This window comes from Bacillus rossius, chromosome 10, assembly GCF_032445375.1.
Source record: "Bacillus rossius redtenbacheri isolate Brsri chromosome 10, Brsri_v3, whole genome shotgun sequence".
Taxonomy (NCBI): domain Eukaryota; kingdom Metazoa; phylum Arthropoda; class Insecta; order Phasmatodea; family Bacillidae; genus Bacillus; species Bacillus rossius.
Window position 1 is genome coordinate 48,062,265 of NC_086337.1, and position 22,422 is coordinate 48,084,686.

Sequence of the window (22,422 nt, forward strand, 5' to 3'; positions counted from 1 at the left end):
GGAATATTCTTTGAAAATAGTTTATTTTTATTTTATACTAAGAAGGCGTATTTCTTGGTAGATATGTCTAAGAACAAATGCTGTGAAACATTCAAATCTTCGTAAATTAATTTTATTAATTTTAAGTGTAGCCTAAACTAATACCTACGTATGTATTTTATTGATCAGGTGAGCCATAGCAACGCAATGTAAAATCCTACTTCTTAAAAAAAATTATCTTCAAACGGATGCAATGTTTTTCATGTTGAGAGAGTTTAAGTGAATTTTCAGTTTTTTAAACAACCTTTTTCATCTGTGCCCTCTTTGTTTAGTGACCAGGTAGGAGATTTGCGAAAGTTGCACTCTCTTTTATATACTAGTAGCGCGTGCAATAAAAATGTTATCAGTCCTGAAATATTTATTGGCTGTGATAGAATAAATAAATAAGATTATGTTGGCATAAATGGGAGCTCGCCTTGTGTTGGTTGAACTTGGTTGTGAGAAAAATGGGGTTTTATTGTACACACCTACGGCTCCCGTCAGCGTACTGAGATAAGATGTGTGCCAGTTTTAATACTAATCATAAGCTTTTTAACACAAAACAAACAAACTAATATTCAATAATAGAATACAAATTCAATAATAAACAATTTTTAACTGAATAATAAAATAATTATCTATATAAAAATACAAAATTTATATGATTTGTTTATTGTATTAGTATTTGGTATATATTTATTTATACATTGAAAAATTTGTTTGTAGAAATACAAACACTTTTTTCCCTGTTTACTGTGATTCTTTTTCGCTGTTCGCGCGAGGCTGCACTTCGTCCGACGAAACAAGCCCTCAACGCGGTCGGCTGGCCACTTCGGAAGCCCCGGGCGTCTCCGATGGCATTTCTGCGGTTCCGCCGGGCGTGTATTGGTGTCGCGACGGTCTTTTTCCTGCCCTCCCCCCCCCCCCACCCTTCCACACAGCTCCTCACCCATCCTCCTTCCCACAAACGGTGGTCACGCCCGGACCGCTCCTCTCGGGCGGGAAAAGTCGAAGGCCCCGCATCTCTAGCGAGCAGGTTGGGGAATACGTGGCGGACGTTTCCGCTAACGGACGATAATTTTTATTGACGTGAATACGTCTTTAAAATTGCTTCCATAGTGGCGGCAAAACAGAGTGTTATTTACAATAAGTCGTATAGATGTTAACTTTTTTTTTCTAGATGAGCCTGCAGCAGTGTTGCTAAGTCATGACAGTTTTCATTTCTGCGTTTCTAAGTTATGATAGTAGGCTACTAAGTTTTGATTTTATAAGTTACGAAGTTTCTAAGTTGTGAGTTTTTTGGTTATGTGTTGCTAAGTAAGAAGAGTTTTAGGTTGTGTGGATTTTTCGGGAATTCTAAGTTATGGTGTTTCTACGTTGTGTGGTTTGTGCGTTGTGTCTCTAAGTTACGGTTCGATTGAAGACTGGTTATGTTTGTGACACACCCAAGGCCCGAGTGGTCCAACAAATGTCTATCTCTCTCTCTCTCTCTCTCTCTCGCAGGCGAGAAGGCCGAGTCCCGCCGGCTGAAGGATGTCCTCCGCGGCCTGCTGGTCCGCAAGGACTCGTGGTGCCAGGACCTCCTGCGCGCGCGGCTGCCCGCGGCTAGCTGGCTGCCCCGCTACGCCCTGGAGGACCTGCCCAGGGACTTCCTGGCGGGGGTGGCGGTCGGCTTCACCACCGTGCCGCAGAGCATCGCCTACGCCGTCGTTGCGAGGCTGCCGGCCCACGTGGGTGCTCCGAGGAGGGGCTGCTGCCCAGGGGCGCAACAACTACATTTCCAAAAGGGGGGGGGGGCAATATACCTTTTTATAAAGAATCATCGATCCCCCCCCCTATTGAAGCGGGGGGTCCGGGGGTCCTCCCCCGGTTAAATCTGTATTTCAAGGTGGAAAATTTTATTATCTAAAAATTGATTACACAGCACTTTATTTGCCCCCGTTTGCCCCCACTTCAAGGTTTCAGAGAGAGGGGGGGGGGCAAAATACCCTTGCCCCCCCCCTCCTGTTGTTGCGCCCCTGCTGCTGGCAGAACTTACAAACACAACACTTAGTAACACACGTGATAGAACTGTCTAAGACATGCCTGCTCTAACTTGTGTGTGTCTCTAATTCGTGATGGTTTTAAGTTGTGTGTTTCTAAGTCATGACGGTTCTAATTTATGCGTTTCTAATGTTATGATAGCACACAGAGAAAAAGTTTTTTTTTTTAAATCAAACAAATATTTCTAAAGATGTAATTCTCTGGCGGTATGATGAAAGGTATCACATTGTTGTGCCCAACACGCCAGCCTCTTGATTTACTGAAATCTGTAAACCATGCTTAGAAAGTTTGACTACAGATTTCAGTAGTCAAACTTACTACATGGTTTACAGATTTCAGTAAATCAAGAGGCTGGCGTGTTAGGCACAACAATGTGATACCAAACAAATATTTGTTTATATATGTCTAAACAAATATTTACTTGGTAGAACAAAATATTTTGTTAGTTTAACCAAATTCGGTAAGTAACAAAAATAATTTTTGTTACGTTTAACCAAATATACATTTGAGTTGAAAAAAATCTTTTTGTTGGGTCAAATAGAATCCATCCTACTACAAAATATTTTTGTTTGAATTAACAAACTATATTTATTTCGCCATATATAAACAAATATTTTGTTGAGGCAAACAAACCTTTCTCTCAGTGATACTAAGTTTTGATTTTCTAAGTTACGAAGTTTCTAAAGTTGTGTGTTTTCGGCATTGTGCGTTTCCACCTTGTATTCAATTCGGAGCTACATTCTCATCATCCCTTGTCGTCTCTAGCGACCACAATGTTGACGAGACGTTAAAGCCCCAATGTATTCATTAAATTTCCGAGGTAGCTTGCAATCGGCACGTGTGCTTGCAGCATGGACTGTACACAGTTATAAATTACAGTAATATTACGAACTTTTCAACATAGAATGAAACTGAAATAAACTTAAGAGTTCTTCGTAATTTCAAATAACTACTAAATCTTCGTAGAAACTACGCCGTATTTCGACTTCCGAGTTGTAAGTATGATTTGTTCTAAACAAAGGTAAACACACGCGTAAACAAAATAGAGTGTTGTTTTCTTTTCTGCAGACTTAACGTGTTTTTTTAATGTTTCGTTAATATACCAAGAATATTCTTTTGGATTCACGTTCAAAGCAAATGAACTCAACGTCCGTCAACTTACGAAGATAGCCGTAAATTTACGAGGACCCCCTGATGATCTTTAACCAGCATTATCCATAAATTGTCTGCCAAGTTCCGCAGTTCGCACTCCTCACTAGAGCTCGGCTCGACAGTGGTTCGCCCCCTTACCACGCACCTGTCCACACACACACAGTCTCCGCACCACTCAGTCGCACTCTCTTGGCCCATGGCTCCACGTCGCACCACTCTCGAGGGTAGGTCTCTCACACTCTACGCCAATGTCGCACTTCCCTTCGCTCGCGGAACCCTCGAAACTCTCAGAACTGCCGGGGAAGCAGCTTATACACTCTGGCATCCATCTCGAACGGACGAAAGCTGCTGTGAAAAGTCGCGTCATCACGGGCTGACCAGACGCATGGAAAAGTGTCCAGAAAGGTGGTGTTTATTCGCGTCACTCCGCGCTGCGGCCACGGGAAACCCGCAGGAAACCCCCAAGCTGCTAAAAGGGTCATTGACTATGGCCTGAGGCAGGATGGTGGGAGGGGAGCGGAAGGGAGGTGGATATTTTGTAACGGTGCACTCGGTGTAATGGTGCCCCATGCAGTTCGGGACGTGTGCTTGCAGTACGGCCTGTACTCGGCCATCATGGGGCCGTTCCTGTACCTGCTGCTGGGCGGCAGCAAGGACGTGACCATAGGCCCGACCGCCATCCTGTCGCTGATGACGGGCTCCTTCGTGGCCGGCCGAGGGCCCGAGTACGCCGTCCTGCTGACCTTCCTGTGCGGCTGCGCCATCTTCGCCATGGGGCTGCTGAGGATGGGTGAGTCTCCGCGGGATGGTGACTGTGAGCAGGTCCGGGATCAGGACTGATAGTCGCTGACTGCAGTGGCGTGGCGGACCGCGAGCGCAAAACTGCGGAGCAACAGATTCGATTCCTACTCGTCGAACTGCCTGTTTGGCCATTGGAAGGACTAACTGCCGATGTCCTGGTGTACTTTGTTGACTTCAAAAAATCTCACAGCACTTTGCACCCTCGTTTGTGACTTTCAATGTACTTGTGTGGTGATTTATAGCTATAACGTTAAAACATGCACTACATCCAATTACAACTTTTAATTAAACTTTTAATTAATAGTGCTTGTACTTTAAAAAAATTCCACCCAATTCAGCGAAGGAACCTTATGCCTATCTTCAAGAATCGGTCTAAACATCATCATTATTACAGACATGTAAAAATTTGTGCTGTCATCGTCGCGTTGTCCATAATAGGTACGTGTTTAGGTTCATCATTAGGTTTATGTGTTTGACATCAGCTGATCTAGGATTGTTCTCTATGGGTTTATGTTTTCAATTCTTAATTTTCGTTCTTGAATTTTTTTCCCGTGAAAAACTGCATTGGCGTATGTCCAAGATATCGTGTTAAATCATGGATCAATTTAAAGAACGTCGGGGTATCCTGCAAGCCAGGCCCGCAGACGACAGTGACGCGGACGACGCCCCCCCCCCCCTCCCCCAGGGTTCCTGATGGACTTCATCTCCTCGCCCGTGACGGCGGGCTTCACCTCCGCCGCCGCGGTCACCATAGGCTCCACGCAGCTCGGCAGCCTGCTGGGGTACGGCGGCCGCAGCGACAGCTTCGTGGGCGCCTGGCAGGAGCTGGTGTCCAAGGCGCGCGAGACCTCCCCGTGGGACGCGGCGCTGGGGGTGGCGACCATCGCAGTCCTGCTGCTCACGAGGGTGAGTCTGGTCCCACTTCCTCCGCCTCGCTCTGCCCTCGAGAGAAGCGTGGAAAAAAACCCACGTGCGATAAAGCACCGCGCCTACTTTCAAAAAAATAATTATCAAGGGCAGGGGCGTAGGAACTGGGGAGGACAGGGGGGACGTGTCCCCCTGAACTTTTTGGGTGGAGGGGACTGTCCCCCCCCCCACAATTTCTAGACCGTGATATATTTATTTTATAATATTATTCTGCCCAACTTTATTTGTAATTTCTTCACTCATCAAATTTTATCTTAAGGAAACAATAATAATTTTAACATCGATGTATCCAATGGTTAGATACAAAAACTGCTTAAAAAGTGCTATTTTGCACTTTTAAAATCAAAATTTTCCGTTGGAGGACCCCCGGACCCGTCTTAGTAAGAGGGGAATGGGTTTACATGACATCAAAATCATTATTTGTCCCCCCCCCCCAACTTTACGAACACAGCTACGCCAATGATCAAGGGCCGGTATTCCAAGACGTTCGGGTGAGGTAGCGAACAAGCACTGCCTTGTTGGGCCACGACCGTAACCTAGCTCGCGGGCCGTATTTCAGAACGTGTCCAAACAGATTCCCAGTAAGAATACCAATAGGCGACAGTTTTAATTAAATGTGCCCTGCGCGGGGCTATAAACTGGATTCATACGCATTCTAGATTACGTTTCGCAATCATTGATATACAATTTTGTAATGACAACAATTACTAGAGATAGCAGCACTATCTGCACAAAAATAGAACCCGTATTTCTAATTTCAAGTAGGTACTTTTAAATTTGCGATTATTTCTTGTTATTACCATTTAAGTGTACAGAATGTATTCCAGGATGGTTTCGCAATCATGAAGTTTCATTTGGCACACCAAAACGCTTGGTACGTCACCCGATGATCACAAAAATGACTACATACGAGTTGATGACGCCAGACGCGGGTCCGCCATCTGGACGAAATCAACGAAAACGTGTGCTCTGCTCATGCGCGGAATTTGGGCAACAGATCGGCAACGGATAGAACACCATTATCCGTTCCCTAATAATAAGGGACTGGTCGTGTCATATCGCGCTCTAGGAATACGGTTAGGGTACAGGTGTTTAATATTAATCACCAAAACCATTATTTTTGTGTCTTGGAATACCGGCCTAAGCTTACAATACTTCTTTGGCAAAGATGGCATGAACAAAAGGTTTGTGACTTATTTTCCCCAAATCACACATTTCTGATTTTTTTTTATAAAAGAATTTTAACTATTTTTCCTTAGGGCATCGCGGGGCTACTGCGCTCATTCTAAGACAGTCTACCGTAACGGATATGGGAAATGTTTTGGTGCCTGCTTTTCTAAGTCTAGACTATGGACCATAATGGTATGAGGGAGATAAACAGTTCTGGGAATAGCAGTCGTGATTCAAATAGGCAAGAAGGAATGTTGTTGACAGCTGAGTTAGAACTTGAAAGAAACTTCGGATGGTGCGATTGCAGTTTTACTTTTAATTAGAAAATAAAAAAAGGGCCGCGGGGGGGGGGGAGGGGGGTTTAATATAAAAGTAACCAAAGAGTATAAACAAAGATGTCTGCCACGACACTCAGCCGATGGACTGATCGTTTTGGACTGAAGAGACGCTGTTCCCCCACACACGTGGCAGTTCGGACATGGGTGTTCTCGAGCCCGCACGGGAAGCCACCAGTTCCGACTGATCAGTCCACCGCCCTTGCACACACACACACACACACACACACACCAACACACATCCACTCACAAGACAGGTCCGACTGTTCAGTCCCGACTGATAAGGCGCTAACACCCAGGGTCGCAACTAGAGGGGGACATACGGGGCTTGTGCCCCGGGCGCCACATTTTTGTGGTGGGAAGAGGGGGGGGGGTAGCGACTGGCAGAGTAATTTCTACTATAAATATTTACTTGAATATCGTATTATAAGAACACAGAAAAAAAATGTTTGGAGGGCAGATGAATTGAGTTATTTGTATTTTAAAGATACCTACACGTATATCGTCAAATTAAAAAAAAAAAAACTGTACTGTCCAACTTGCGATGTATTAAAAACGAAATGACTAAAAATAAATCTATTTATTTGCCATGTATAAGTTGAATTAAAATCATTTTTAAATAGTAGATATAATTATGTGGTGGCGATAAGAGGTGTTTTAGTTTGGTTGGTTTGAAAGAAGAAAAAAAAGGGTGAATAAGGAGTTGGGGGAGGGGGGGTGGGGGGCAAGATTATTTCTTGCCCCGGGTGGAAACTAGTCTAGTCACGTCCCTGCTAACACCTCCCGTGGTCCCCTGCGTCCCGGCGCGCAGAAACTGAAGGACTCGACCAAGACCGCCGGGGGCGGCGGTGACGAAGTCGGCCGCGCCAGGAGGGTGCTGGGTGCGGCTCTGTGGCTGCTGTCCGTCGGCAGGAACGCCCTCGTCATCGTGGGCGGGGCCGCCCTGGCGCTGGTGCTCGACCTCCACGGCGTCCGCCCCTTCTCGCTCACCGGTGAGTGCCCCCATCCACAGTCCCGGACTCTTGAGACAGACCGGACCTGTGCAAGGTAAATTGGCGCCCTAGGCGAAAAACCTTAATGCCTCCCCACCGAACACCCCAAAAAATTTTTTTCCTTGCCTCAAAAATACATCACGTAAGCCTAAGATTTTGTCAACAATCAAATGTAAGCAGGCTTGTGTATATATATATATATATATATATATATATATATACTTTTTTTACTTATTACAAATCATAAACAGGTCACCGTGGACTTTAAATAAATTACTTATATCAATATAAACATTCCAAACTGTTACAAAAATTCCATTTTCATCTAGTTTCAATAATCGTTAAACATATTATAATATCAGCTGTTATGTGTCGTGCTGCGCCGCCCCCAGCTACTTGGCGCCCTGGGCGGTCGCCTAGTTCGCCTATATGGATGCGCCGGCCCTGGAGACAGATCATCTTCAGCCGCTCCCTTCCTTTCCCAGTTCCTCCACACATCATACGATTGTGCTAGCAGTTTTAAAACAGCACGTTATGCAACTAAATACTGAAGTTTTTCAAATACATAGGATTTTTTTCTTCTTATTTAAATGTAATAAATGGTTGCTGCAGTTTCATACGGATGTTGTAACTACCAGGGGGGAAAAAAACATGAGTATACAGAATATTGTGACGCGTTACAAACTGATTAGAAAATATGTGCCTCTAAAAAGTACTCAAGGAACATTTCCTCCAAATTTCAAAACTCGAGGTCAAACAGTTTAGGCTGTGCGTTGCTTGTCAGTGATCTCCTTATTACACCTGCGTTATTCAAGATTTTGGTTTATCCGAGGTTGTCGTGGACCACTTCAACTCGGTTAGTCAGGACTCCACTTCTACTGCACTATGCATATCGTTGGAAAGGGCCAAAGGTTCACGCAAGTATCCCAATGTCCCGTTTTCGTGAACGATGCAAAAGTTGGTGAAGGATGGACATTTGCGAGTGAAGACATCAGACACATCGATGTTGGTTTTTGTCTTTCATTCTCTTACTTCTGATATCACACACAGGCCAATGTTAAAACGGTATTGTTGTCGACTACTACACATGTGCTAGTGTTAAGGGTTCTATTAAGTACATAGATAGTTATAATAGATGGCACTAGTACTGTGTTTCCTGTAACACAGGGAACATCACGGCGGGCTTCCCGCCGCTGCAGCCGCCGCCTTTCAGCGCCACGAGCGACGGCAAGGAGGAGAACTTCCTCGACATGGCGGCCGACCTGGGCCCCGGGGTGCTGGTCGTCTCCCTCATCGCCGTCCTCGAGAGCATGACCGTGGCCAAGGTCTTCGGTCAGTGCCCCGTCTCTCGTCGGGAGACTGCAGTCCTCGCCTCTCCTCCTCCTCCCTGGCGGAGGGGTTTCATTTCAAACACCACTGCTTCCATGCAGGGGCGCAACAACCTTGAAGTGGTAGCAAACGGGGGCAAAGAAAGTGCTGCGTAATCAATTTTTAGATGATAAAACTGCTTAAATAGCACCATTTTCCACCTTGAAATACAAATTTTCCCCGTGGGAGGACCCCCGGACCCCCCGCTTCAATAGGGGGGGGGGGATCGATGATTCTTTATAAAAATGTATATATATTGCCCCCCCCCCTTTTGTAAATTTAGTTGTTGCGCCCCTGCTTCCATGGAGTAAAGTTAGGAATTGTCACTTTCTAACCTAACCATCGCCACATTGTCCCGCGCACAAAACATAGCGTGAATGGTGCGTGGTAGCGTCTGTTGACGGTAAGTAAGTATGAATTAAAATCTACGTCGTTAGAAACAATAACTTTCGTAAAAAAAAGTCATTCAAAAGTTTTTCCACAATGCAAACATATATTTCAAAGACAACAACAAAAAAAAAGGGTTTAGGTGTTGAACATGGTACACTTGTACCCTAATAGTAATTCTAGCGCAAAATAGGACATGGCCAGTCCCGTATTTTTTATGAAACGTATTTTGGTGTCCTATCCGTTGCCGATCTGTCGCCCGAATTCCGCGCGTGCGCAGATTTCGTTGATTTCGTCCAGATGGCGGACCCCCGTCTGGCGCCGTTAATTCTGATTTTCTGATCATCAGGGGGACGAACCAAGCTTGTTGGTATGCCAAATGAAACTTTATGGCAGCAAAACTATCCTGGGGTACATTCTGTACACTTTAATTGTCTTAACAAGAAATAATCGCAACTGAAAAAAAAATTTTAATGCAGTTTTTTTTGGACGTACGCCATTGCAGTTTTGCACTGTTTGGAAATTCTGGTTCATACTTATAAACCATCGTCAGGCATGGTCAGGCGCCGTTCCCGCGAAAAAGGTTTTGGGCGTTCCGACACGTCGATGGTGGAGTAGAAGGTGACTTCAACGGGGACGCACCACAATGCCGAACGTACAATAACGCCGAAAACCATAACGCCGAATGCCAAATTGACTACAACACCGACAGCTAGAAAACTGTGACTTGTCCCGGGCTTCTGAGAGGGGCACAGGGAGGAGCGGGAGCGGTCCCCGAGCAGGGGTCGCTGCCCAATAGTAGGGAGAGGTAGGAGCGGTCCCCCAGAGAGGTCGCTGCCTACCAGAGGAGGGAAGGGGTAGGAGCGGTCCTGCAGAGAGGTCGCTGCCTACCAGGGGGGGTAGGGGTAGGAGCGGTCCTCCAGGGAGGTCGCTGCCTTAATAATACTGCTCAAGTATTCTGACACTTTTTATTTACCCAGAAATTACTGGGGAGAGCTTTCTGCCTGGCTTAGCTCAGCCAGGGTAAATATACAATGTCTGTACATATTCATTAGGGAGGGCACATCTGTACCCTTCCTGTGCATACATATTCGAATTACAATACTCTTTACATTCACTTATATAATTAACAGGTTTCTTGTAACAACACTGGGTATTTACATAATTGGCCTGAATTAGGCTGGGCAGGTAGACAAAGTTTCCTTAATTTACATTCCCCTTTGTCTACCATCTAGGGGCGGGTGGCGAACTAACTTTCCTCCCCATAGATTGTGTAGGAGGGGTGGCGCATTTGGGGCTTGTGCTATCATACCAGCCGAGGCCAAACTGGTGGACATGACAATTCGCCCCCCTCCCTCTGTGGCCTTGACTGGGATCGTTGCACATGCCAGGAGTCAGCACGCTGGGCTTCAGTCCCAGGGCTGGCTCCTCTACACTGGCCACTACACTATGTGGAGGATAGACGGTAGCGGGCTGGTCTGCCCAGCCGTTCCCATGGTCGTAGGGTCCTGGAGGTAGTTGTCCTGGTGAAGAGGGGCTAGTAGGTTCCTGGGGTTCGGGGTTTTTGGACAGATCTGTTTTCCGTCTCCATGGCTGCAGGTGAATCCTGTTCTGGGGAAACCATATTCCTCGGTCTGGAAAAGGCTCTTTCTTCCAGTGGCATCTTGCCTTTGAGAGGTCGCCGCTCAGCGGCTGTCTCCATGACTGCATGGTCGATTTCCCCTTTGGGGTTCCTCCTTTCTGGCACCACTGAAAACCACTGCCCGAGTTATTTTGGCTTAGCTTGGTTGTGGCAGAGCGAAGGGAAGGAGTTTCTTGAGGTCTCTGGTCCCCTTGCGACAACACAACCATCGGTTGGTCTCTGTGTTGTTCAGTGCAGATTCCAGGATTAGGGTTACCACCACTTTGATTAGGGGCATTCAGGTCACCCATTCCTTTGGTGCCCCAGTCAAGAGTCCGGCGGGACGTTCGTCCGAAGTGTATAGTTTGATCTTCAAAGTCCAATATCGCCTGCTGCTGAGTGAGCCAATCTTGGCCCAGCACAAGTTCTTCTAGAAGGTCCTTTGCGACTAAACATGGGATATCCATCTCCATATCGGCTATGCAGCATTGTACCACAGCATTGCCCAGTAAGGTCATGGTGGATCCCTGGGTGGCAAGCTGTGCCATTTGGGGTTGGGAATTAATAGGGGTCCCTATTATCTGCACCACACTCTCGCGCACATAATTAGTGGTGGCGGCTGAGTCGATAAGAGCCTGAATGGGCTGTGAGTCCAGTTGCACCTTGACTCTTGGCAGTTCTGGTTGTGGGTGGTGCTGTACGCACATAAGGCTCGGGGTCGGTCTACCTTCGAGCCGAGCTTGGGAGTTGAGGTCTTCTACCTTCGGTGTAGGGGTAGGGCTCGTTGGCACCACTCTTTCCCTCCAGGGGTCTACTGTGTTGAGGCTGTTCCTTTCAGACTGTTGGCAGTGGAGCACTGGGCAGTCTTTGTGAAAGTGTTGTTCAGGGCAGTGCCAACACTTCGGCAACCTTTTGTTGGGGGTAGCATATTCTTGTACCAGGGTTGGTGGTGAACAAGGTTTACTTGTTACAGTGCCCCTAGTTTCGAGACAGTCTCGCTGCACGGCAGTGGCTCGAACCATAAGTTCGGATAAATTCTCGGGAGGCGGATGCCGTAGAAATGGCCGTAGGTTGGGCCGCACCAGCTCCAACAAGGTAGGAAAAAATTCATTTGGGTCTCTCCCTGGGTGTAGCCTCTTATAAAGTTTCCTTTTCTGTAGTAAGAAACTTTCGACATCCTCTCCTTCCTTTTGTTTGGTACCATATAATTGGGCAGTAAGCTTTGCCAGTCTTGATTGGCTTCCAAACTGGTTCAGGAAGCCCCCTGTGAACTCTTCCCAGGTGTCATACAGCCCTTCATGGTTATTCCACCATCCAGTAGCTTCTCCCATTAGTAGTCCTCCGACATGGTCAATCCATTCGCCCTGGGGAATCCCCTGGGTCTGTAGGGCCTGCTCCCAGTGCTGGAGCTGTTTGACAGGATCCTCATGGTCTTGTCCCCGGAAAGGCCTCGGTGTCATCTTCGTTTCGGCGCCACTGGGAATTTCTGGGGTGTTCCTACATATCCCGCACTTGAAAGAGAGTTCCGTGAGGTTCAGTGGGGTGTCATCCCAGCCTAAGCAGGATAAATGGTACTCCCGATAGCAGCTCTTGCAGGTGGTAAGCACTAGGGCAGTCCGTGGGCAGTCTCGGGCGAAGCATCGGCGTGGTACAACTGACGTTGGCTTCTGGTCCCGCAATTGTTCTCGGCAGGTTTGGCATATGTGGATGAAGTCTTGGGGATCGAGGTCTCGATTATTGTGTCCCAGACACTGCAAGTGGAATAATGTCCTGCAACACACGCAGGGGGTTTGGGGTCCATCCTGGGTACTGCAATCTGGGGCGGCACACGGTGTAAACTCCATTGCGGTACTTCTGTTGGGCGCCACCAGGTGTTGTCTTCACTCCTGGAAGTGGATGTTTGCTCCGGCTGTGCTGATAGCTCTCGTAGAGGCAGGGCGTGGTCCTCAGGTTATCCAAGCTGACAGGCCCCACGTTGGGCGCCAAATTGACTTGTCCCGGGCTTCTGAGAGGGGCACAGGGAGGAGCGGGAGCGGTCCCCGAGCAGGGGTCGCTGCCCAATAGTAGGGAGAGGTAGGAGCGGTCCCCCAGAGAGATCGCTGCCTACCAGAGGAGGGAAGGGGTAGGAGCGGTCCTGCAGAGAGGTCGCTGCCTTAATAATACTGCTCAAGTATTCTGACACTTTTTATTTACCCAGAAATTACTGGGGAGAGCTTTCTGCCTGGCTTAGCTCAGCCAGGGTAAATATACAATGTCTGTACATATTCATTAGGGAGGGCACATCTGTACCCTTCCTGTGCATACATATTCGAATTACAATACTCTTTTCATTCACTTATATAATTAACAGGTTTCTTGTAACAACACTGGGTATTTACATAATTGGCCTGAATTAGGCTGGGCAGGTAGACAAAGTTTCCTTAATTTACATTCCCCTTTGTCTGCCATCTAGGGGCGGGTGGCGAACTAACTTTCCTCCCCATAGATTGTGTAGGAGGGGTGGCGCATTTGGGGCTTGTGCTATCATACCAGCCGAGGCCAAACTGGTGGACATGACAACTGCTGTGTGTTACCACAACGCCGAAAAATGTCATTGCAGGACTGCCACAAAGGTTAGGTTAGGTAAGGTTAGATTAGGTTAGGCTAGCCTAGGTTAGGTTAGGTACACAAATTCATTCAGTTGTTTTTCATTTTTCTCCTGTGGCCTCCCTCCCCCCCCCCCCCCCAGCAGCATCATTTTTCGGCGTTGTTGTATTTCGTGCGTTGTGGTACACAGCCGTTTTCTAGCTGTCGGCGTTGCGGTCAATTTGGCATTCGCCGTTATGGTATTCGTTCGGTACGTTCGGCGTTGTGGTAACGACCCGACTCCAACCACCGGAACTCGCTGCCCCGTGGTTTCAGCCCAGGGCAAGCAGCTGGACGTGACGCAGGAGATGCTGGCCCTGGGGGTCGTCAACCTGGCGGGGTCCTTCGTCGGCTCCATGCCCGTCACCGGCTCCTTCTCGCGCACCGCCGTCAACAACGCCTCTGGGGTGCGCACCCCGCTCGGGGGACTCTTCACCGGTCAGTACCTACGCAGCGACCCCTGTCTCGTCCCTGGGGGGGAAGCTACTACCTTTGAATATACTGTATAGAAGTCGCCAGCCCAGGTTAAAATTTCTAATACGGTTTTGAGGCAGTTGGTTGATTCACCGCCGCAATCGCCGCCATCTCTAGGGCATCGACTTGTGGTGGTCCCTAAGCGGACAAGTGTCGAACTCTTCAAACACCCCTTCCCCCTCCCGTTGAACGACCTTGAGCTGCAGTGAATGATGGTGGGGGGTGCGGGGAATGACAGCGGGCGACAGTGCTGCGCTCTAATGTGTAAATAACAACCTAAGACGATACAGGGCGTTACGGCAGCGCCCTGCAGCGGTGAAGTTCCCAAGCTGCTTATCATACGCTCCTGAAAAACGTATAGTAATTCCTATCCACTCGCGACTTCTATACAGCATATATATTCAAAGATACTACTGTGGAGTGGTCAGGTTGACTCGCCTCCCGGCGGAGCTAGGTGGAGAACTGGACCCTTGATTTGTGCAGAGCACCAGCGTTGGAATCCTGATCCAGCCATTCTGGCTTCAGTGTTCCATCGTTTCCTCCCCGCGTTCACTCCAGTGGGTTTACGATTGAAAAAATAAGAACTGGTCGTGTAAGAGTTTTGATGGGTCATGTGGAAATCATTTGTTGACTTAAGAACCAACATTGATAGTTATGTTCAATATTTTTTTCCTTAAGAATTATATGAAGCAGCAGTAAGAGCACAGTAGATTGTGTTTTTTTTGGCACGACCTAATGTTTCCTTGGGGAAAGAATGTGATGATATGGAACACGAAAGGAATAGGAAATGCAGAATTGTTAGCATCATGTTAATAAACCATGAGATACTAAAAAAAATTGCAAAAAATATTAAAAAAAAAAAAGAAAAGCTCCGATTGGAATCCATATTTCGTTTTATGATTTCAGAAAAATAATTATTATGTGGTGTTTCTGCTTGATTTTTGCTCTTATATGTATCTATAAAAATGAATTTACAAGTCATGAATATATTTTTTAGTTGTGCAGTCATTTTGGTGGCTTGGAATAGATGATATAGTAGAGTCCCAAAAACTCGGCCTAATGTGGACCGAAGGATGGTCGTGTTATCGGGAATGGGGTTAAAAAATAGTAAGTACGAGTGTTTCCTCAGAAAAAAATAGTACTGTACTTGTATGTATTGTTTTCTTGATAATACAACAGAGAATAAACTGCCCAAACACCCTTACACAAAGGAAAAGTACGTACTTTATGAAGGCATAGATCATTTACTACATGAAACTGAAAATTAATGAATACACAGTGTACAGTAATTTACCTGATAAGACAGACCTCAGGAAAATACTCTATGAAGGCATTAAGCTGTGTATAATTAAAATTAACTAGCCGACTTTGCAAAAATTGGGTACATTTTTTTAAATAAATGCGTAATGTCCTGTTGTCTTCCGCACTTCACTCTGCATTTTGCTGCTTCATAACGAAGACGACGAAGTTCATTACCAACGCACCTTGTTGTTCAAAATAATGAAGGGCGGTTTCAACAGCCTTTAGTCCCTCACTTAGTGATATATTTTAGGAGTTTGTACGGTGGAGTCCTCAACGTCAATGAACAGCTTAGCCTTTCCCGAGTATATAAATAACTGAAGGGCTAGACTGTTGGTTGAATATACAATGAAATATGTTAAATTCTCTAATTATCATTATTACAACCCGTTTACAAGGGACTTGTGTGAGAAACTCATTTAAAAAGGGAAACATGTGACATCATATTGGTACTACTCTTGTTCCCTATCCAACATTTATAGTTTTCCCTCGTTTCTGTGATTGAACTTCCCTTATTTCTGTGATTGAACTTCCCTTGTTTCTTGTTACTAAAATAAGTAAGGAATCGTCTCGTGTGTAACGTCATTCAAATGTTTAGTAGCTATTTAAGTCGTAGTGAGTAATCAGTGCAAACTGTTAGCAGAAGGGAGAACAGTGGTGGTGTTTTCCCGCCTGGGTAACTGGTCTTGGTTTCCTGATAGTAAATAATGAGTTAATAAAAAATGTTTTGACGACGAAATACCAATTAGGCTTACTTATCTTGGAGACACTGCATAGATACTAGAGAAAATCTTATAAACTATTTTTTTTATATATATTCCCTAAAGAGGTTCAAAACTAATACCCTAGACTAAAATGTCAGATATACAGATCACTGGGCCCCTAGACCAACAGTATTGCAAGAAAATCTTCCAGCAACATCTGCTGCACTTACGTAGTGTATTGGTGGTGTTTGGTGGTTATTAGTTTTTCGACAGGAAGAAAATTCTAAGAAGTTGGCACGTTTTCTGTTACCATTTACAGCTATAGCATAGGATAATGTGTAGTAAGTATTAGACGCTAGATACAGAAATATATGCTGCTTCTTTATTTCCTTCCCGCAGGAAATTGCAAACCAAAAGCGTGCATCAATTTGAAGTCGAAATTGTTGCAAAAATTGGAACTGACAGGTACCTAAGTGGGCGAAACTTCTGCAAGCGGAAACCCGCGTAACAAGACACTTCCGGTGCCTGTCACCGTGGTTCGAAGAGGAATGTTCGTTTGAGAGTCTCTCTTCTGCACGTCAGTTACGCCGCTGCTTGCCAACGAAGCGCGCCGTAGGATCATTATCTGAAGACCCGCCCCAAGGGAGGAAGAAGACGATTAACAGTCAGTACATTGCTTGTTCCCGGGCCTTCTAGCAGGTGCTGATTTTCTGCCACAGTCGGCATGGTCTACGCAGTTACCTCATCGGTCACCAGCACGACCACCCTCAGTGGTCACGGGCCGGCGAGGACAATAAGCACACACAGTGCACAAAATAGCATGTGGTTCCATTTCCGCTGCTTACCGCCTCAGTGCAGACATACAGCCTGTTGTTGACAATAATCCTGCGCATCAAATGTGGGAGGTCTGGTGGGAAAACGCTTTACGCATGAATTAAACACAACTGTAAACTGGTTACATAACTGTGCCGAATTATTTTTTAGGTTTGCAAGCTATAATAGGTGCCAGTAAACAAGGAAAAACAAGGCACTGATTGTTATAGCTAGAAGAGAGACCGAACAGGGCATTGAACCGGGTCCGTAAAATATATTCTATTGAAAGCTGGAGATTTGAGATGATATACAACATATAATAAAATAGATTATTTTTTACCCTAAGGAGATGTATGGAGACAGTAATCGAATGTCAAGGTTTCAATACTCTTGATGTACACATTTTAATTACAGCACATCAAAATCTGCGCAAACGCACGCTAACTTGCATGTCCAAACATTGAAAGATGAAGCGCAGTGGTCAAACACGCTTTTTTGGTGGAAGGTAATGGGGGACTATAAACCTGGACCAGCCGTCACGCGTCACGGTGTCTGTTTCCCCCATGGTTCTCCAAAATCACACATCTCGAGAAAATGCCAAGATGGTTCCTTTTACCAAAGGCAATGGTCAAACCTTTCCCAGATCCCTTGGATTCTGTTGTTGCACATCTCCGTCTACAAAGGTCTCTCTGACCAAGAGATGTGATGCGGTATGAATGAAACGAACTGCACCCTTACCACACACTGGCTGGTGTTTTTATTTCCAGGGTTGCTGATCCTGCTGACGCTGGGACTGCTCACCGACTTCATCGCCTTCATCCCCAAGGCCAGCTTATCCGCTGTCATCATCAGCGCCATGCTGTTCCTGGTGGAGTACCGCATGGTGCCTCTGCTCTGGAGGACTCGAAGTCAGTACCTCACGCACACTCGTTACCTTCCCTATCTCAGGGATGTAGGAACTCTTCTGAAATTTGAAGAGATGTAAATTTAAGGTTTCATATCACACATTTATGCACAGAAGTTTAATGATATTGGATCTTCCAAGATTACAGAGTTTTCTAGACCACTTGGGTATTGACTCGGTGCTCAAAAATTTCAATCACACTTTGGAGTTTGAATAAAACCCACCAACCTCTCCATGAAAGGAGAGAGTAAAAACCAATTTTTTTTTAAATCGATGTGTAATATCTTAGCTCTCGGTAGACGGAATTTGGCGGGAGTAATTTCGTGAATGCAACGGAAATGTGAAACAGAAAGTAGGGAGCAACGGTTCTGCTCCCTAAGGCGAATAGCACGAATCATATTTCACGAAAACAAAGAAAACGTTATAGTATAAACTTTTTGATAAATTTTAACAAGATGGACAGTATTTTAATCAAATTCAATTTCGAAAATTAGATCCAAAACCATAGTTATGTATTTTTTCAAGTCATTTTTGCTTTTATCAGAGCCGTTTCATAATCGATTAAAATTTATGTATGTTAATCGAATTGTTTAATATTCTACGTATTCACTTTTACGATTCCGGCACTGAATTCTAGCGGCGGGTGCGGAAAGTATGTGTGATTCGCGTCCAGTTGAAATGTAGTTGAAAACACATTTTACGTGTATTTATCACTCTCGGCATTATTTTAAAGAATTCTATCTTAAAATTTATGTCCGAGGCCGAGTTTCGTATTATAAGAGTGTTTGCAACTTGAGAACGCATTAATTGGCCTGTTACCGACGTTAGATGTTATACATCACTAGCTAGTTCTAAAAGACTTGCTTTCTTTTTTTTTATTTCCTTATTTACTGTTTCGACGATTCCCAAGAGTTTCAACAACTCCATGGATGCAATTATTTTTTGATTCAAGCAATGGAGAATTTTGATTAATAACAACTTTTTGGACATACGCCATTGCAGTCACTGTTCGTCATATAAAAAAAATATAGGATGCAAAATAAGAAAAAATTTTTTTAAAAAAATTCACAGAAAACAAGCCTAAATCAAGTCTAATAGATGGACCCAACAATGGAATTAAACATCTATAATGGACAACACAACAACGTCAGCACAGACGAACACATTAAAACTTTAATTATCAAACACCACAAGAATTCCATGAAAGGAATATAGTCATGAAAAAATAACAGCACGCCATATGCTGATTTAGGCTAGTTCTCTGTGAATCTATGTTTTCATTTTTATTTCGTACCAGCAACCCTAACATCGCTTTTAATTATGAATGTTGAAACAAACTACTAAAAATAAAAAAATATAATTTGTATTGAAAATATGACACAAAATTGCCAAAAAATTACAAAAAAAATTATGTTGATCCGATTGCTACAAAACTTCACAGGATCTTTCGCTGGGCTATTCTTAAAATTACCTGAAAATTTCATCAAAATCGGTCCAGTGGTTGTATTCTTGACATTTTTCGATGACGAACAGTGCAAAACTGCATGGTTTATGTCAAAAAAAGTTGTATTAATGCTAAGTCTCTTGCCATGTCGAATCAAAAAAAAAATTATCACGGAAGCTTTATTGAAAGTAGTATCAAAATATTTGAAATTGTAAGATGGTATTAAGTAGATAGTATTTTTTTTTTTTTTTTTTACAGAACTGGACCTTGTTCCTTTCTTCGCAACATTCGCGGGCTGCCTCTTCCTCAGTCTGGACTACGGGATACTCGTGGGGGCACTTATAGATGTATCTTACATCTTGTACAAGTCGGCTCGTCCCAGCATGCACGTGAAAAGACTCAAGGTACAGGACAATTTTCTCTGAACCCTTTATCACATAGAACATTCTGTATGTCTTGTCAGTACAGTGTCAATTCTAGGTGATGAATTTCTGATACATTTCAGACTGACTCCAGCACTGATTTGAATTAAACAGACAAGCAGGTTTAACACTATACAGCGGCTTCGTGCCCAATTGCGGTATGACACCGTGACAGTACATTCTTTTAAAGATTCCTGAAATGTGAGAGCTTGATTAAAAATAATATCTTGGACATACGCTATTTTTTGGTTTAAAACTGGTTATCTTAAAAAAAAAAAAAACAGAAATGACCAACAAGAACGAATATATAAGCACTCGGAGAACAAGTCAATATCAGCTGATGTCAAATCTTACATGCTTGGACAACGCAGATAAATCCGAGGAAGGAATTTAGTCAGAAAAAAATTCAGCCATTACGAACACAATAGGCTGATAACGACGAGACAGTTGCAGTAAGAACAGTAAATTCAGAAAAAAATAAACAACTCTGGACAATATGACGACGCACAGACAAGCCCAGCGATGGAACTAAACAGTATAATTCTACGGCACTACGACATCACGGACTAACACAGCAGGCTTTCTATGATAGAACATTGGTGACTTTTTGGGAACGTGCATCTGCTCGCATCATCAGGCACAAGATCAAGAAGAGGTGTTCTCTCACTCTGGTGACGTTGTGGTGCGCTTGCAGGCGGGCTCGCAGGACATGATGTTGGTGCGGATGGAGCAGGGCCTCACCTATCCCTCCGCGGAGTTCTTCAGGAGGGCCATCCTGGACAGGTGTGCCCCAGGGGAGGAGGGGCCCCTGCCCGTCGTCGTGGACGGCACCCACATCTACACCATCGACAGCACCGTGGCCAAGGTGTGTGTGTGTTTCACTTCGGGTAATCCTTACCACGAGCTCGGGGACCATGTCATGGAAACATTCCCATAAGCTGTTTGGATTGACATCTGCTGACCGCCCACCCTCCGAAGCCATTCATCGTGTAGTCATGCGTCTTCTTGGCAACGTCGTCCTCTTGGCATATTCTACGTAAAGTTTATTTGCATAAAAAAATATATATTTTTGGAATTTCAGATCAAAATATACTTTCACCTTAATATGCAGATGTAAAATTTACAAGAGGCTGAAGATCCTTTCTGTGCCTCAGTAACGTTAAATGGTAAAATTTTTATAACATAAATATGTAAGCATTACATTAAATTATGTTTAAATCAGCATAAAATAAGACATACAGACGTTACCGGCAAAAAAAATTCAAACATTTCACTTTTTAAATTTGTGCAAATCACTCTTTTCGGCTCACTGCCACCCTAACTGGATGTGAACACAAACATGCTCGATTGGTATGAGTTCATCTACAGCGATAATTCGTCATATTTTTATTTCAAATTTTTTTGCTTAGTTCAGATATACTAAAGTGGATTACACTTACCCATGAATTTTGTCTCTCATGATAAATTATGTCTAAGATAGGCTTGTATCTTGCAATGCCTGACTAACCTACAAATAGCCAACTTGGTCGACGGTCTTGTAACATTTGCAGGACATCTTGGCACCAGCTATCTTTTAGGCTTTTCCTGCAGCCTCTTTTTCAACTGCTGACAAGGTCCTGTGGACACGCGTTTTCTCCGCGTGGTTTGAACGTGAAAGTTTTCACTTGCGATTGCAGAGCCTCAAGCTGCTGAAGGAGGACCTCGAGAAGCGCGACCAGCCCGTCATCTTCTGGAACTGGAGAGGCAGCGCGCAGACCATTTGTCAGGGACTGGACCCGGTGATGAGGTTCAACTTCCGCTACGGCCACACGGTGCACGATCTCTTCGAGGATACCAACGGTAGTTCTCTTAACTCTCGCATTCCCTCCCTGTAAGGCCGCAGTAAGCAACTGACACAGCTGACTCATTCCGCCGTCATTTACAGTGTGCGGTTTTAATTTAACTTGCTAGTACGTAGAATAAATCGGTATTAATTGTTTCTGGACTGGCAAGGTTAAATTCAGTACCTAAGCTAATATGTAAGTGATCTCCTGTTAGACATTCCAAAATTAAGTTGAAGACTTAAACAAAACCCTAAAAATCCTATAAAGTATAATAGGATACATGGCATGGTTTTAGATATTTTTTTGAAATACTTGTTTGACAGTCAGAAATTGTGTGTAATTGAGGAAAGATAGTCATTTTTCTGTAAAGGATTTTAGTTTGCAGTAATGACAATCTTAAGGATGTGTGAAAGAGTCAAGATTATATCGGGGGTACTAATTAAACATTTTTTCTACCGCAGCGATCTTGAATTTTTCAAATATATTTATCCTTAGTTTAGGTACATTTAAGATTTCTTGACCTACTTCTGAGCGAATGTTGAAGTTAATATTCGAGGATTGGTGTAACTATTATGACTTTTGAACTAAGTTACCTGAAATACTTATTTTCACCTATCAGTAAAAAAATTGTTTAATTAAAATAGTAAAATATGAAAAAAAATAGATATTAATTATGCTTTGACATGTCAACAATTAATTTGGATGTTTATTATAAAAAATTGCATTTACACCTAACCTACGAATTTTTTTTTATTAATTTACTATTTAATGTCAGGATAGCATGCTATAGCAAAAATTACAAATTATAGAAAAAATATAAACCAATCTAAAAGGGCAGAGATCAATCCCATGTCACTCTGTGTTTCAGAAACGTACCGGCACATCCTTAATACGAAGAATGCTTTCCTTGAGGTACCTGTGATATCGTAATGTCTTTGTAGCTGCCACCGAAATGCAACTGGCTGTCCAGTCATTTGTCTTCAGCCACAAGCAGTGCCATCCTATCCATTTACCAGTCAGTGCAAGCTCTGAGGAAAGGAGCTGGGATTGGCTTGTTCCTGCTAAACCTAACAGCTACAATAAAAGTTCCATCAAAACTA

At 44.3% G+C, this 22,422-nt stretch overlaps 1 protein-coding gene across 1 annotated transcript in view; it reads left to right on the plus strand.

The window, feature by feature from the left end:
- Positions 1–22,422, plus strand: part of LOC134536097 (sodium-independent sulfate anion transporter-like) — a 45,719-nt gene extending 23,297 nt beyond the window's left edge. Inside the window, exons 3-13 of the mRNA XM_063375637.1 lie at positions 1,522–1,748; positions 3,808–4,003; positions 4,700–4,920; positions 7,258–7,438; positions 8,606–8,770; positions 13,716–13,877; positions 17,497–17,637; positions 19,336–19,481; positions 20,194–20,364; positions 21,176–21,338; positions 22,191–22,422. Of these exons, the coding sequence (XP_063231707.1) occupies positions 1,522–1,748; positions 3,808–4,003; positions 4,700–4,920; positions 7,258–7,438; positions 8,606–8,770; positions 13,716–13,877; positions 17,497–17,637; positions 19,336–19,481; positions 20,194–20,364; positions 21,176–21,338; positions 22,191–22,252 (1,835 nt within the window). The 3' untranslated portion in view covers positions 22,253–22,422. The remainder of the gene's footprint in view (positions 1–1,521; positions 1,749–3,807; positions 4,004–4,699; positions 4,921–7,257; positions 7,439–8,605; positions 8,771–13,715; positions 13,878–17,496; positions 17,638–19,335; positions 19,482–20,193; positions 20,365–21,175; positions 21,339–22,190) is intronic.